Raw genomic sequence first — 13,985 nt, forward strand, 5'->3', positions numbered from 1 at the left:
TAATAATCTGTACTTAGATACTTTCACATATTTTCCCTGAAACATCTTAAGTGTGTTGATGTGAGCTGTGAGTCCAGCGGAGACGATCTACCTGTAGTGGAGCTACTGCACACAGAGCCGCAGGTCCCCGCGGTCCGGGAGGCCGGGACGAGTGCAATATTGGGGGAGACCGTACAACACTGCACCGCACCCCGAACCTGCAGGCCCGCGGGATGACGGACGCACGTGCTCGGGCCCAACACCGCCGACCCACTGCAAAACAGCACCACACACCACAACACACAACAGAGTTGGAGTATCGTAAAGACCAAGCAGACAACAACACAACAACCTTTCTATGGGAATAGTATATTTAACACGTGTTACAACTATGAAGGGATAATTCGGTGATGTTTTTGATCCTTAACGCGTGAGGACGGAGCGATACAGTGTGTGTGTGTGTGTGTGTGTGTGTGTGTGATTACGAAGTCCGCGTGAGCCCACAATAGAATATGTATTTGTATCAAAAGGAGACTTGATTTTTGGACATCATGTGTTATTTCGGTCATGCCCAACGAAACCGAGCACGTGCGACCATGAAACACATTTTCACGGAGAGCAAATAAGTAATGCAGTCAAAGAGTTTCCTAGGCAACGGGTTGCTTAGAAACGTAGTTCGCCAACTACAAAAGAGACCGACAAAAGTTTGCCACGGAAAGGTTAAATTTGCCCAACCGAGTTACACCTTCACTCAACTCAACTCAACTTTACACCTTCACTCAACTCAACTCAACTCAACTTTACACCTTCACTCAACTCAACTTTACGACGACAAAGTTCATTAAAACCAAAAACACGACCGACTGGCGCGCGTTAAATGTGAGAAACTCACCACCGACACCCGTGAAGATGGGGGAGCACCACCGCCTTGTGGAGCTGTTAGTGTCCCAGCGGCTCCACCTGTGCCCCGGTCCCGCTCCACCTGTGCCTGGTCCCGGTCCACGTCTGCAGCACCGCGCTGTCTCGCCTCCCCAAACCCACAATAGCAGTCCCGTCCCGCGGAGCTGTCGCCCCACTGACCAGCCCCGCCTCCATCTCCTCCACCCGCCTCCTCCACCCTCATCAAAGGGCACTGTGCTCATTGAAGCGTGCAGGCTGCGCCACGGACACAACACACTCGTTTGGGGCTGTGTGAGTGTGTCCAGTGTGTGTGGGGCTGTGTGAGTGTGTCCAGTGTGTTTGGGGCTGTGTGAGTGTGTCCAGTGTGTGTGGGGCTGTATGAGTGTGTCCAGTGTGTTTGGGGCTGTGTGAGTGTGTCCAGTGTGTTTGGGGCTGTGTGAGTGTGTCCAGTGTGTGTGGGGCTGTGTGAATGTGTCCAGTGTGTTTGGGGCTGTGTGAGTGTGTCCAGTGTGTGTGGGGCTGTGTGAGTGTGTCCAGTGTGTGTGTGTGTGTGTGTCCAGTGTGTTTGGGCTGTGTGTGTGTGTCCAGTGTGTGTGTGTGAGTGTGTCCAGTGTGTGTGGGGCTGTGTGAGTGTGTCCAGTGTGTTTGGGGCTGTGTGAGTGTGTCCAGTGTGTGCGGGGCTGTGTGAGTGTGTCCAGTGTGTGCGGGGCTGTGTGAGTGTGTCCAGTGTGTGCGGGACTGTGTGAGTGTGTCCAGTGTGTGTGTGTGTGTGTGTGTGTCCAGTGTGTGTGTGTGTGTGTCCAGTGAGTTATGCGCCACCATAACCCGCTAGTACAGTAGGGACTATAGTGTCACATATCCACGCGTTTAACTATCAGAACCTTTTAGCAGGGCCTAATGAATTATAATTTATAATAACGCCCCTTTTGTGTTTAATTAATGATGTTTTATTCCAACACCTCCCTGATGTTTTACGCTAGCCTCCATTTCCCTGCTTCGCCTCAAACTCCCTCCACTGTGACGCCACACACACACCTGTTACAGGTTCATGCAGCGCAGCTGCGCACTCAGTCAATCAGGAGAGGGCTCGCGCCGCCTCGCGCTGTCTCGCGCCGCCTCGCTCTGTCTCTGTCTCGCACTGTCTCGCGCCGACTCAATGAAGTAGCTTCAGTTGTAAATAGTTGTTGCTTAATTACCATAAAAAATTATAACAAAATTTCAAACGTGGACAATGACCATTTCAGTTGGAATTTCAATTAAATGAAACAATATAAATAAACAGACTTAATGTTTGTTAGTCCGCTGGTCCGTAGGTAAACACCCCCAAACACACACATGTAACACCAAACTGGTATTTCTCTCATATACTGAAAACTGGACCCACATGGTTAACAGACTAAATGTTGATGGAGTCTTTATTCGTCTTTAAAATTCACCGTCATCGTCCTAGATGAAGTAAATTGAGATCAAAACATTACAATAAAGATGTCCATACACGCTTGATTACGCTAATAGTTGCATGTGCATTTATTCAGAGTAAAATGTTGGCCAGCATTGTTTGTAAAGATGACGTTTGTTGACAAACAGCAGCCCTTGAAATGTCGCTCCCAAATGGAGAACGAGTGGTGGGTTTAAAATAGCTGCGCTGAAGAACCACCCGCTCCTGTGAGCGCAGTGGCAGGTGTGCTCCGCGCGTGCAGGAACTGCAGGAACTGGAGGAACTCAGTCAAACATCTCAGCATGCGGGAAGGTAGACGGATAACGGGACGAGTTATCACAATGATCTCTGGTGTCTTCATGAACGTTTCTCTACAATATGAAGTGACTGGACGTCTGATTTAACGGAGTATTCAACCGACAGAGGTAAGTTATTTATCTTTATATAATATATATAATTTAAATTATATGACAAGACTGATCAGGCCTTTGGTTTTTCTGGAAAGAAGAAAATATTAGATAAAGAACTATGCTCAGAAGTCTTCTTCTTTTTGAGTATTGTAGATATTGTAGGTAGCTGATTCTTGGTCATTGTTTTGGACAGGTGTGTGTTCTCTGTTTTGGACAAGGTTGCCTAAAGCTTCATGCTCCATTTTAAGGTGAATCCTATATTAACGACCGGCCACCCGCTCCCCCGGCGTTAGTGTAGGAAAGTGACGTTCATAATTTCACTTCACGCAATGCAGAGCCTCATTTAACACGATAATGATCCAGAGTTAATAGATCTTGTTTCACGTGACATTTATTGTGAAACATATAAGAGATATAGTATTGTTATAATGGTACAGGGTATTTAATCTCAACAAACAAGCTATGCAAACTGAAAATACATTTAAATCATTTTAAATCCTACTATCTATCTGGTCCACACGTGGTCCATCAATCAAGCCAAGTGCAAACCACTACAAAGTAATTATGACAGAGATACAGCGTGATTTCTGTCATACTTTTAGAAGTGTGTGTGAGTGTTGGGCTGGGGGAGGGAACTGTTGAGGGTAAAGGAGGGTTCCGGAAAGGGTCAGTTTACAGTAATGTGTGTGTGCTTGTGTGTGTGTGTGTGTGTGTGTGTGTGTGTGTGTGTGTGTGTGTGTGTGTGTGTGTGTGTGTGTGTTCAGGTGCACCTGTGAATCAAAGGGAGAAAACCCCCAGTGTTCCCCAGCAAAATTCTGATGTTCACTTTGCTAGCTCAACATTTCATTGTTGTGTCTAAAGCTGGCATTATGGGTAATGAAACTGTATCTGCTCAAGTAGATGTTTAAAGGTTTACAAGCAGCTGCTGTAAAACAGCAGAACCAGCCCCAGAACCAGAACCAGTCCCAGAATCAGAACCAAAACCAGAACCAGCCCCTTCAACACACCCATACACCTCCAGCAATGTCTGGCTAGGAAAATTGTGAGAATACACGACTTACAGGTGCTTACCAGCACAGTGATCCTCCGTAGCAGATTGTGTCTGAAATAGCTGAGCTATTCTGCACGTTGGGACACTAGATGAAATTAGATTGGCGAGGGAAGAAGATAGCCCGTGTGGGAGAAGGTTGGAAGCTCGCTGTATTTCCAACACCTGCCTTCCCGCCCCGGGCCTTCTGCCCCAGCTATTTCAGAGGGGACAGGCTGCCGTGGGGTTGGGGTATATTTAGAGCCCTCTATTTCTGCCCTGTAACTGCCCCCATTACTTCTGACCCTGCAACTGTCCCGTCGACTGGAAGAAACGTCACAGCTGGCACAGCACTATTGGAGAACCTTCCACACACATTCCACCAGCGTTTGTGTGTTTGTGGAAATCCCCCCAAAATAAATGAGACCCCACCATAAAGCCTGGGCCACCTGTGGAATGCAGCGGCTACTTGGTGGACATCTGTGTTTGTGTGGAAGTGGAAGGCCACACCAGCCCAAGGACCTCTGTGTTAGAACATTTCTTTAGTTTTAACAGAATTAATATGTATACACACTGGTTGGACACACTTCGCATGACAGCGTGTGATCTCCTGGTAGAACGTGTGATCTCCTGGTAGAGGGCTTCTGAGTGGCGAGCTCTTCGTGTTTACTCTCTCCACTCTGCAAATAATTGAAAAGTAGCAAAGGTCCAAACAGCAGTGTGTTTCTTTCGACAGAAGCAAAGTCTCTTAAGCAAGATCAGGCTGTTTTTAATATTACTGAAGCATGTTGCATTTAGTGCAATCATAAACAGTTGCATCTAAAGTATAATGTGTATTTAACATCTTGTTATAGTGGACAACCTCTGTGTTCATCATATGTATAATTTGTACATTTTTTCCTACACTGAGGCCACTTGTTAGGTAACTAAAACATTACTAGTCAAGCCCTGGATATGATCTACTGTTCATATCTGTTATGTTCTCCTTTGACCAGCAAAGCTAGTGGACCTATGACGTCATCGTGCACTTGATGGGTTTTGAAGCTTAGATTCATCTGGACAAGCTTCTACGTTAAGATCCAAAGCTTCAGTCTGGCAAAAAAGGTAATAAAGACACCCAGTCAGTACAAAGTACAGTAATATATCACCTGCAACATAACATGGCATGAGGATATGATGATAATTCGTAATTGTTTCATAATGTTGCTTGTTACCCTAAAATTACAATCAAATTTTCTAATAACTAAGGGTATTTTAATAAAACATTTCATAGATTGTTATTGAAATTAAATGATACTTTTTAACTCTTACTCATTAACTAGGACTGTCTTCGTTGTTAGTCTTCGTTATTTTATGTTATTTGTCTCCCTCGTGTGGTTATTATGTGCAGTGCACCTCAGTGCTCTGAACAACTGTGTCTGCGTGAGGAGCCCAGCAGCCTGCTGAGGCTGTCTGTATGGGTGGGAATGGGAACACTAGCTGTCTGCACTAACTACACCACGTGGAAACAGTTCATTTTCATTCTACTGTTGCTGACAGTCCTTTTACCTCAACAAGGTAAAGTTTCGTCATCTGGTCGTGCAGACTACATATAAGATTGTAATCATTATCAAATGACATTTGATGCTTGACATAAATTAGTCTAATAAAAACCACTTCAGCCATTTGGTTGTACAGTCTTTCCATGGCCACATAGAAATGATCTTTCTCACGCATTCACCAGCACTCAAATATACAGTATCTATCGCCCGAGTATCTAACTTAGTCTTCGTATTCGTCTTAATCTTCATCCACAGTGGTGTCCAATTGTCGGATACTGAGGTGTAACTCCGAGTTCGTGGCGGTGACCTTGGACCTGGGCGGCAGGCAGGAGACGTCGGGTTACTGCAGCGCGCTGCGCTCCTACGCGCTCTGCACCCGCCGCACCGCCCGCGCCTGCCGGGGCGACCTGGCCTACCACTCCGCCGTGCAGGGCATCGAGGACCTGCTTATCCAGCACCGCTGCCCTAAAGCGGGCCCCACGGCCCAGCCGCGCCCCCCGGCCCAGGCGCCGCTGTCTGGGGACGCGTGCCTCTACGAGCAGGGCTACGTGCGGCGGGAGAGCCGCGCCCCGGAGTACCTGCACTGCGCCGTGTTCGGGGACCCGCACGTCCGCACCTTCGCCGACGAGTTCCAGACGTGCGCCGTGGCCGGGGCCTGGCCGCTTATCGATAACCAGTACCTGTACATACAAGCCACCAGCTCGCCCACTAGAGGGAGCTCTTCCGCCACGGCACTGACCAAGGTTTGACATGAAACACATCCCTAGTTCACTATACATGTTAGGCTGCTTGGGGTTTGACATCAAAGGTTCAGATAGAGCTATATTTTATAGAACATCTCTCAAAGCATCAAAATTAATAGTGGAATGTTTGTCTCATTTATTTCTGCATCAGACATAACATTTAAATTCTAATGACTAGGGAGACTATTAGATTGTACATTTTGACTAATACACCATTAATGTGCCTTTTATAATTATATATACTAAATAATTCAGGTTTAGTTTGACATCATTAGTAATGCTGGTATTCTTCTTACTGTTTATTTCTCCTGTGCTGGTGGCTAAATGAAACACAGTGAAACACTCTTGATGACACTGTGACACTGTCCCATCTTCGTGATGGTGTCCAGCAGCTCCAGGTCCTGCAGTAACGCTGCGCTCTCCTCTAGATCACCATCATCTTCAAGAACAGCCGTGAGTGCGCGGAGCAGCAGATATACCAGGCGGAGCTGAACAACGTGCCGCCGGCGTTTGTGGACGGTTCCACCAGCAGCGGTGAGCGGCGGGGCCAACACAGCCTGCTGGTGCGCACCGAAGCGCCGGGCCTGCACGCCGAGATCCGTGCGGCGCACATCGGCACCACGCTGGTGGTCCGACAGAGCGGGCGCGCGCTCGGCCTGTCCGTGCGCGCGCCGCGCGCCGTGGTGGAGTCGCACGAGCCCGAGCAGGACCTGCAGCTGTGCGTGTGGGGCTGCCCCGCGTCCCAGCGCCTGCAGCGGCCCGTCGCGCCGCCCGACACACACGCACACTGCTCGGCGCTGCTGCCGGCGCGGGACGTCTACTACCAGGCCTGCCTTTTCGACGTGCTCGCCACCAGGGACGTGAACTCCAGCCTGGCCGCTCTCCACGCACTGCAGGACGCTCGAGCCATGATGGGCGACCCGGAGAAGGTCCACCTGCGGGCGGGCGCGGCGGGAGGCGTGAGGCCCCGGCTGGCCGCGCTGTGGACACTGACCCTCCTCACTCTGACAACCGCACTGTGAACCGTGGCTGATATCAATCATACTGCAGCTGTTTCTTAAGAATCTTGAATAACTTGTTCACTACAGACTGTTTAAAGTTCATCTTCTTCGACGTTTTTTCCTGCATACGCCAGGGAACTGTGGCAATATGCACCCTGAAATATCAGCTAACAAATTAATTTAAAAACATATATATATATATATATATATATATATATATATATATATATATATATATATATATATATATATATATATATATATATATATGCCTTTATATCTACGTTGAAGAGTAAAGACTGTACATGGGATAGAAATATTTAAAGGTATTATGATTAATATGCCTGAAAGAATTCATTGAAAATGTTAACATACTCATTATGAACTCTGAAAGGCAGTCTGGAACTGTCTCATAGGGAATGAATTCTGCATTATATATTTCAATGTACATTACTCTATTAATAAAAATGTTTAAATGATCTTTTAACATGCTTTTAATATGCTTAATATGATACTTGTCTCATTTCATGTTAGAATCCTCAAACATTGTTAATAATATACATCTTAATGTAAACACATTGATATGACTGAGTTGTTTTAAACAATGTTATAAAACTGTCTATAGCATTGTCACATATTTTTTTATGTGATGTGCATGCAAACAGACTGGGACAAACTAGGCCTACATATATCAATTAACATGTTTGTCTTTGTAGAGAGAAATAGGGGGATCCTATTGTGGGTAAGTAGGAACCCTACTGAAAACACAGAAATGTTGCTCTACATTAGTGTAGTCTAAGTACTTGGGTTGGGTCATTGTGTTCTTGGGTCACCGGGTTTTGCATTACCTGACTTAAGAGTGTTTGACTGGCCATGTACGGGCTTGTATGTTGTAACCTGTATGTACAGATGATTCCAGAAATTCTGCAGATACTGTGGGAGCTCACGAGATCCTGCATCATCCATCCACATGTTACATCCATGACACAACTGCAGGTCATTAATTACTGCCACATTCTCCAGTATGAGGTTGTGAGTGAAGGCACACACACACACACACACAAACACACACAAATACACACACAAACACACATGTACACACACACGCATGCACACACACACACGAAGGCACAGTGTGTACAACAGGTGTACAGGAGGGGCAGCTGTAGATACCACCATCTTTACTACCCACCTTTTTCAGTTCATAAAAAACGTGTTCTGGACTCACTACACTAGTCTACCGTGGCCCACCACCAGACCCATCAGACCTGAAGAACATAAAAATGAGTTACACATAGACTACACGTAGACTATACATAGACTACACTATTCCAAGGCCAAATTAAATAGAATTTCCCCACAAGCCTCTCCTGCCTGTGATAGATGTGGAGACACTCCTAGCACACTTGACCATCATTTTTGGCCTAAACTCAGTAGTTTTTGGTGCTCAATCTTCAGGTGGTACTCTGCTGCACTACACGTAAATTTAAATCCCGACCCTATTTTGGCTTTACTGGGGTCCTCTAGCATGTTAGAAGGTATGGACCGTAATGCCTGTACAGCAGTAGATTATGGGATGGTTGTTGCTAAGCGGTGCATCACCACCTCACTTTGAAGCTTGGCTGAAGGAACTAACTGGACTTCTCCATGTTGAACAACTAAGATATGAGGTATCAGATATGAGGTATCAGATATGAGGTATCAGGTATGAGGTATCAGATATGAGGTATCAGATCTGAGGTGTCAGATATGAGGTATCAGATATGAGGTATCAGGTATGAGGTATCAGATATGAGGTATCAGATATGAGGTATCAGATATGAGGTATCAGGTATGAGGTATTTGTGATTTGTGTGTGACTTGTGTATTTGTCTGTATTTTGTGTAATTTGTGTGTTAACGGGCCGCCCAATGGAGGATGGGTTCCCTTTTGAGTCTTGGTTCTCCCGAGGTTTCTTCCTATTCCCCACTATCTTAGAGAGTTTTTCCTCGCCACTGTCGCCTTTGGCTTGCTCATTAGGGTTCTGGACCCATAGTATTGTTAACTTTTTAAATCCTGTAAGGCGCTTTGTGACAACATGTGTTGTGAAAAGCGCTATACAAATAAACTTTGATTGATTGATTGAGGTATCAGATATGAGGTATCAGATATGAGGTATCAGGGAACCCACAGAAATAGTACAATATATGGAGTCCAATTTTAGAGTTATTGAATCCGTAGCTGACCCCCTATTGATAATTGTATAAATGACCGTATTTGGATAAACTTTATCTTAGTAATTTCCTATCTAATATCTTAGATTTTGAGTGATGAGTTTTGACATTTCTTCATGCCTCATTATGTTTATCTATATTATTGTAATTTATTTACTTTTTGCACTGTTTTAACTTGTTTACACCTTCTTTATTGCCTCACTGGTTACTGTGTTTTAAATATCTGGATTTGAATCACAGCATTTATGTAAGTAACTTTTCCTAAATGTGTTAGTGGTTGTATGTCAAAAGTTCAAAATCCTAAAATAAAACAAAAAACATAAAAATAACATAAAAATGTCAAAGTAATGTCATTTTTTGCTTACTAGATTTTGCATATTAATTGAATGGCAAGTTACAATATTTTATGCTATTAAGTGAGAAAACTTCATTACAGCGACAGCATTACACATTACCCCCTGTTTGAGGTGGGGCGTGTGGGCCTGGATAGACGTGCAGTAACGCGTTTGTGAGGAGTTTCACGGGTCGCTCGCTAGGTGGCGGTATAACTACCAGATTAGATGAATTTGTTCATCTGATCAGACTAGAGCAGGTGGCGTGCGTCCCATGTACGTGTTCGTATCTCTGTTGACAAGAACGCTGGTCGGACACAGTGAAGCAACAATTGCTGAATCTTTTTTTGGCCTGTAGTCCGTGAAGAAGGTTCTGTGTGTCTTTTGGTTGGGTGTGTTTACGCAGAACCTCGTTTATACGGTAGTCTTAATTACAGTCTTAATTATAGCCCCGACTTCCACATCACTCACGTCCAGCGACCCATGCTCGCCGTTTTCGGGTCACTGTGTCAAAGTGCCTGGGCTTAAGACCAACGCGATGCAAGACACACAAAATGAATTTAAATGACAAAATACAGCCGAGAACTTTCAATGAACTGATATGGGTTCAAGACGACATAAAATATGCAGGTGTTTGATTTTTCTTATTTTTATGATTGAATAGTTAAACGAAATGTACAACCTATATTCAGAAAAGCAAATGTGAGATGTTGAGATGTTTGAACAGGGTGTAGTGCCCTGTAACTGAAGACCAGTCGGACCGGGTCGCTCATGTCTGGAGTTAAACGAGACACTTGTGATGTTGGTTAAAGCACTTCGAAACATGAAATCTACTTTCAGTTAGCGTGTGTAGAATATGCCCAGAGATGGACCCGTGGGTTGTGTGTCCATCTAGGGACCGGTACCCCCCTCCACAATGAACCCATCCTGCACCTCCCCTCCTCGAGGGGCGGAGACACACGCGCAGCCCACGCGCCTTCCGCGCTCACTCATTGGTTGGAGGAGACAAAAACAAGGGGCTGGTCCAATGAGAGCGATGTTAAATAAGTGATCCACTACTGCACGCGCTGTCCACGTGTAGGGCCAGCGCGCAGGTACCGGTGGTGCTGTAGGTGCAGCAGGGCTGGTGCATATATAACCGTCCCACCCACTCAGTGTCCACAGACCCACTAACACAGACGGACTCACGCTAACAAAACCCAATTCACAACTGAACTGAAGTGTTTCAGTATTTCAGTATTTGAGGTTTAATTTAAGCAGCAATTCTAACTGCTATTAAAAATATAAATTCCGTTTTTTATTGTAGAAGTCCTTTAAAAGCAAGAATGGTTATGTTGACTAAGAAACCAAAGATATTCGAGATTGAGTTCCGTGATCCGAGTAAATCCGTGTACTCGAGTGGAGATAAGGTTTCGGGGAGAGTGATCGTGGAGGTGTCAGAGGTGACCAGAGTCGCTGCCATCAAGCTCTTCGGAATCGGCTGCGCCAAAGTGGAATACAGCAAAGGCAAACAGCGCTGTCGGGAGGAAATAGACTACCTGAAATATCAAGACCATCTTCACCTTGACCAACAAGCCACGGGTAAGGAGGTTACCATGGCCCAGCTATTTATGAACTTTCTAAAGTATATTAGTATGAACTACTAGTAAAATGATCATTACTTTATAGATTTACCAATTTCTACTATTTTCCGGAAGCGTTTAAGCTTTTCATTATGCGGTTGTAAAAGGTCCTGTGGATTTATTGCAGCACAGATGGAACATTGCAAATAACTCTGCCACGTCCCGATGCTTTTCAGACTTAGACGGCTCGGTAATCCTGAGACCTGGGAACAGATATGAGTACATGTTTGGCTTTGAGCTGCCCCAAGCAGGGTAGGTATCCTCACATTCACTGGTACAGTCAAGGGATTCTGCTGCCTGTTCCACTTTTAGGTCTGTTATGTAATCTAACTTTCTCATTTTAACAGACAGTTGGTATCCTCATATAAAGGCAAATTTGGGGCTGTTCAGTACTATGTCAGAGCCGTAATGGAGAGGTCCACCCAGCCTGATCTGGAGTGCAAAAAGTACTTTGAAGTGGAGGAGCCGGTTGATGTCAACACTTCTGTCCTTACGGTGAGACAGCAGAGAACCTGGTTAATGTTGTTACAGGGAGGGAAATGGGAGCGTGAGATCCTAAATGAGAAAGTGTGATTCTAAATGAGAAAGTGTGATTCTAAATGAGAAAGTGTGATTCTAAATGAGAAAGTGTGATTCTAAATGAGAAAGTGTGATTCTAAATGAGAAAGTGTGATTCTAAATGAGAAACTGTGATTCTAAATGAGAAAGTGTGATTCTAAATGAGAAAGTGTGATTCTAAATGAGAAAGTGATTCTAATATCGATAAACCTCAACATTCTCCCCCCAGTCTCCAGCCACGGGTGCGAAGCAAAAGAAACTCACCTGCATGTTCATTCCTGACGGCAACGTGTCCGTGGTGGCCAGGATCGACCGTCAGGGCTACTGTGAGGGCGAACACATCTGCATCGACGCCAAGTTCGAGAACAGCTGCTCCCGCATCGTCGTTCCCAAAGCAGCCATCATCGCCACTCACACGTACCTGGCCAGCGGCCGCACCAAGGTGCTCCGGGAAAAGATCTCGGCCGTCAGGGGCGACCACATCATCTCCGGCATGTGTGACGTGTGGCAGGGGAAGAGCTTGCGTGTGCCCAAACTGAGACCCACCGTCCGGGGCTGTGACATCATCCATGTGGACTACACGCTGATGGTAAAGCCCAGTGCAAACTCCATTTTCACCATGACTATGAGCTCGCATACAGTCGGGCCTTGACCGACGTCACGTGTCTGTAAATCTGTGCACAACCTTTCAGCTTTGCTCCCTGTGGTTTCAGGTGTATGTGCACATCCCAGGTAGCGAGAAACTGACCCTGGAGCTGCCGATCGTCATAGGGACGATCCCTTTCACCGGCTTTGCCAGTCGCTGTAGCAGCATGAGTAGCCAGACGGGGAGTTCCGCCTCCAGCAGCCACCCCTCCCTGCCCTCTGCCCCGCCCAGCTACAGCCAGATCCCTCCTCCTCTCGGCATGCTCGACGACCCCCTCACTCCGCTCCTGGGCGACTACGACGAAGACTACAGCCCCATCTTCATGCGTGCAGATTACCACCGGACACCGCCTCCTTCTTATACAGAGGTGGACAGATTTCTTGGTTTGCCACATTAGCTCAGGATGTCTGGCATGTGCACACAGGTGAAGCTGACAGCAGACGCTTGTTTTGCAGGTGGAGGACCAGTGATGTTTCCCTCCAGTTTGCCTAAACAGCTGACGGATCTTCAGGATACGATGATGACGATGATGAGACCTGAATCCAGACTGCAGAAACATCGTCAACACTCTAAGAAGTTGAAGATGGTCTGGCAGATTGACCTGTGCTACTGTTACTGTTGCTAGGTTTGGTGTCGTTAGGTCATTGTGTTGAAACAAAGCTTGTGTTAAGTTATATCAGAATGAGTTTCCTTAAGAACATCATTAGACTTTACAGTCTACTTTCTTTGTCCTGGGGTATCCTCAGTATTGGAGATCTGAGAGTTTTTCAGATTGAAGTTGAGCTTTGCCATATTGGTATAATGTTGCTTTCTAGTCATTCCAGATGGGAATGAAGTTGTGTTAACATCAGTCAATATCAGTGCATTTTAATTTCATTTTGTCCGGTAGATTCAGAGGACAGTTGGGTGATGCACTTGTTTACTTCATATAACTTTGTATCAGAGTGATTGGTTTGCCTTTTCTGCATTGAGAAATTAAACATAAGTTACTTTAATTATTAGTAATGTACATAATAGTGCAAGTGGTTTTCTTCTACAAATTTGCTTAATAATGTGTTTGAGAATATCAGCAACTAGCTGTATTTCACATATGTTTCACTGGCTGTTATTTCAGTACTGACAGAATGTAAGAATTGTTGTATATAGAACACTTTTTTAAATCCCCCTTTAAGGGCAAGTTATACATTCATAAATAAAACTATAATGACAATTTTGCCTGACGTGATTTTTTTACACGGCATCATCTCATGTGAAGAAATGGTGTTCAGGATCAGCAGAATTTAGTGTTGTGTTGTGCTTATGATGGCAGCAGTCTGGAACTGTGTGGTAAAGGCAGGAGAGACACGGACACACACAATGGTGTTTGAATGACATTGAATCATTTGTATACACTCACCGGCCACTTTATTAGGTACACCTGTCCAACTGCTCAACACAAATGAGGAATCAGCCAATCACATGGCAGCAACTCAATGCATTTAGTCATGTAGACATGGCCAAGACGATCTGCTGCAGTTCAAACCGAGTATCAGAATGGGGAAGAAAGGTGATTTAAGTGACTTTGAACGTGTCATG

General features: G+C 45.4%; 2 protein-coding genes across 2 annotated transcripts; both read left to right on the forward strand.

The window, feature by feature from the left end:
• Nucleotides 1–5,176: 5,176 nt before the first annotated feature.
• On the forward strand, nt 5,177–7,236 carry hjv (hemojuvelin BMP co-receptor). The gene is made up of 3 exons (XM_076986839.1): nt 5,177–5,311; nt 5,551–6,038; nt 6,467–7,236. The coding sequence occupies exons 1-3, from the start codon at nt 5,221–5,223 to the stop codon at nt 7,058–7,060; spliced, it is 1,173 nt and encodes a 390-aa protein (XP_076842954.1). The 5' UTR covers nt 5,177–5,220; the 3' UTR covers nt 7,061–7,236.
• A 3,451-nt stretch (nt 7,237–10,687) lies between these two features.
• On the forward strand, nt 10,688–13,620 carry txnipb (thioredoxin interacting protein b). The gene is made up of 6 exons (XM_076986833.1): nt 10,688–11,165; nt 11,383–11,458; nt 11,554–11,701; nt 11,994–12,353; nt 12,478–12,777; nt 12,866–13,620. Exons 1-6 carry the CDS (start codon nt 10,910–10,912, stop codon nt 12,878–12,880), a joined length of 1,155 nt encoding a protein of 384 aa, XP_076842948.1. The 5' UTR covers nt 10,688–10,909; the 3' UTR covers nt 12,881–13,620.
• The last annotated feature ends 365 nt before the right edge of the window (nt 13,621–13,985 follow it).

This window comes from Brachyhypopomus gauderio, unplaced genomic scaffold (assembly GCF_052324685.1).
Source record: "Brachyhypopomus gauderio isolate BG-103 unplaced genomic scaffold, BGAUD_0.2 sc49, whole genome shotgun sequence".
NCBI lineage: Eukaryota > Metazoa > Chordata > Actinopteri > Gymnotiformes > Hypopomidae > Brachyhypopomus > Brachyhypopomus gauderio.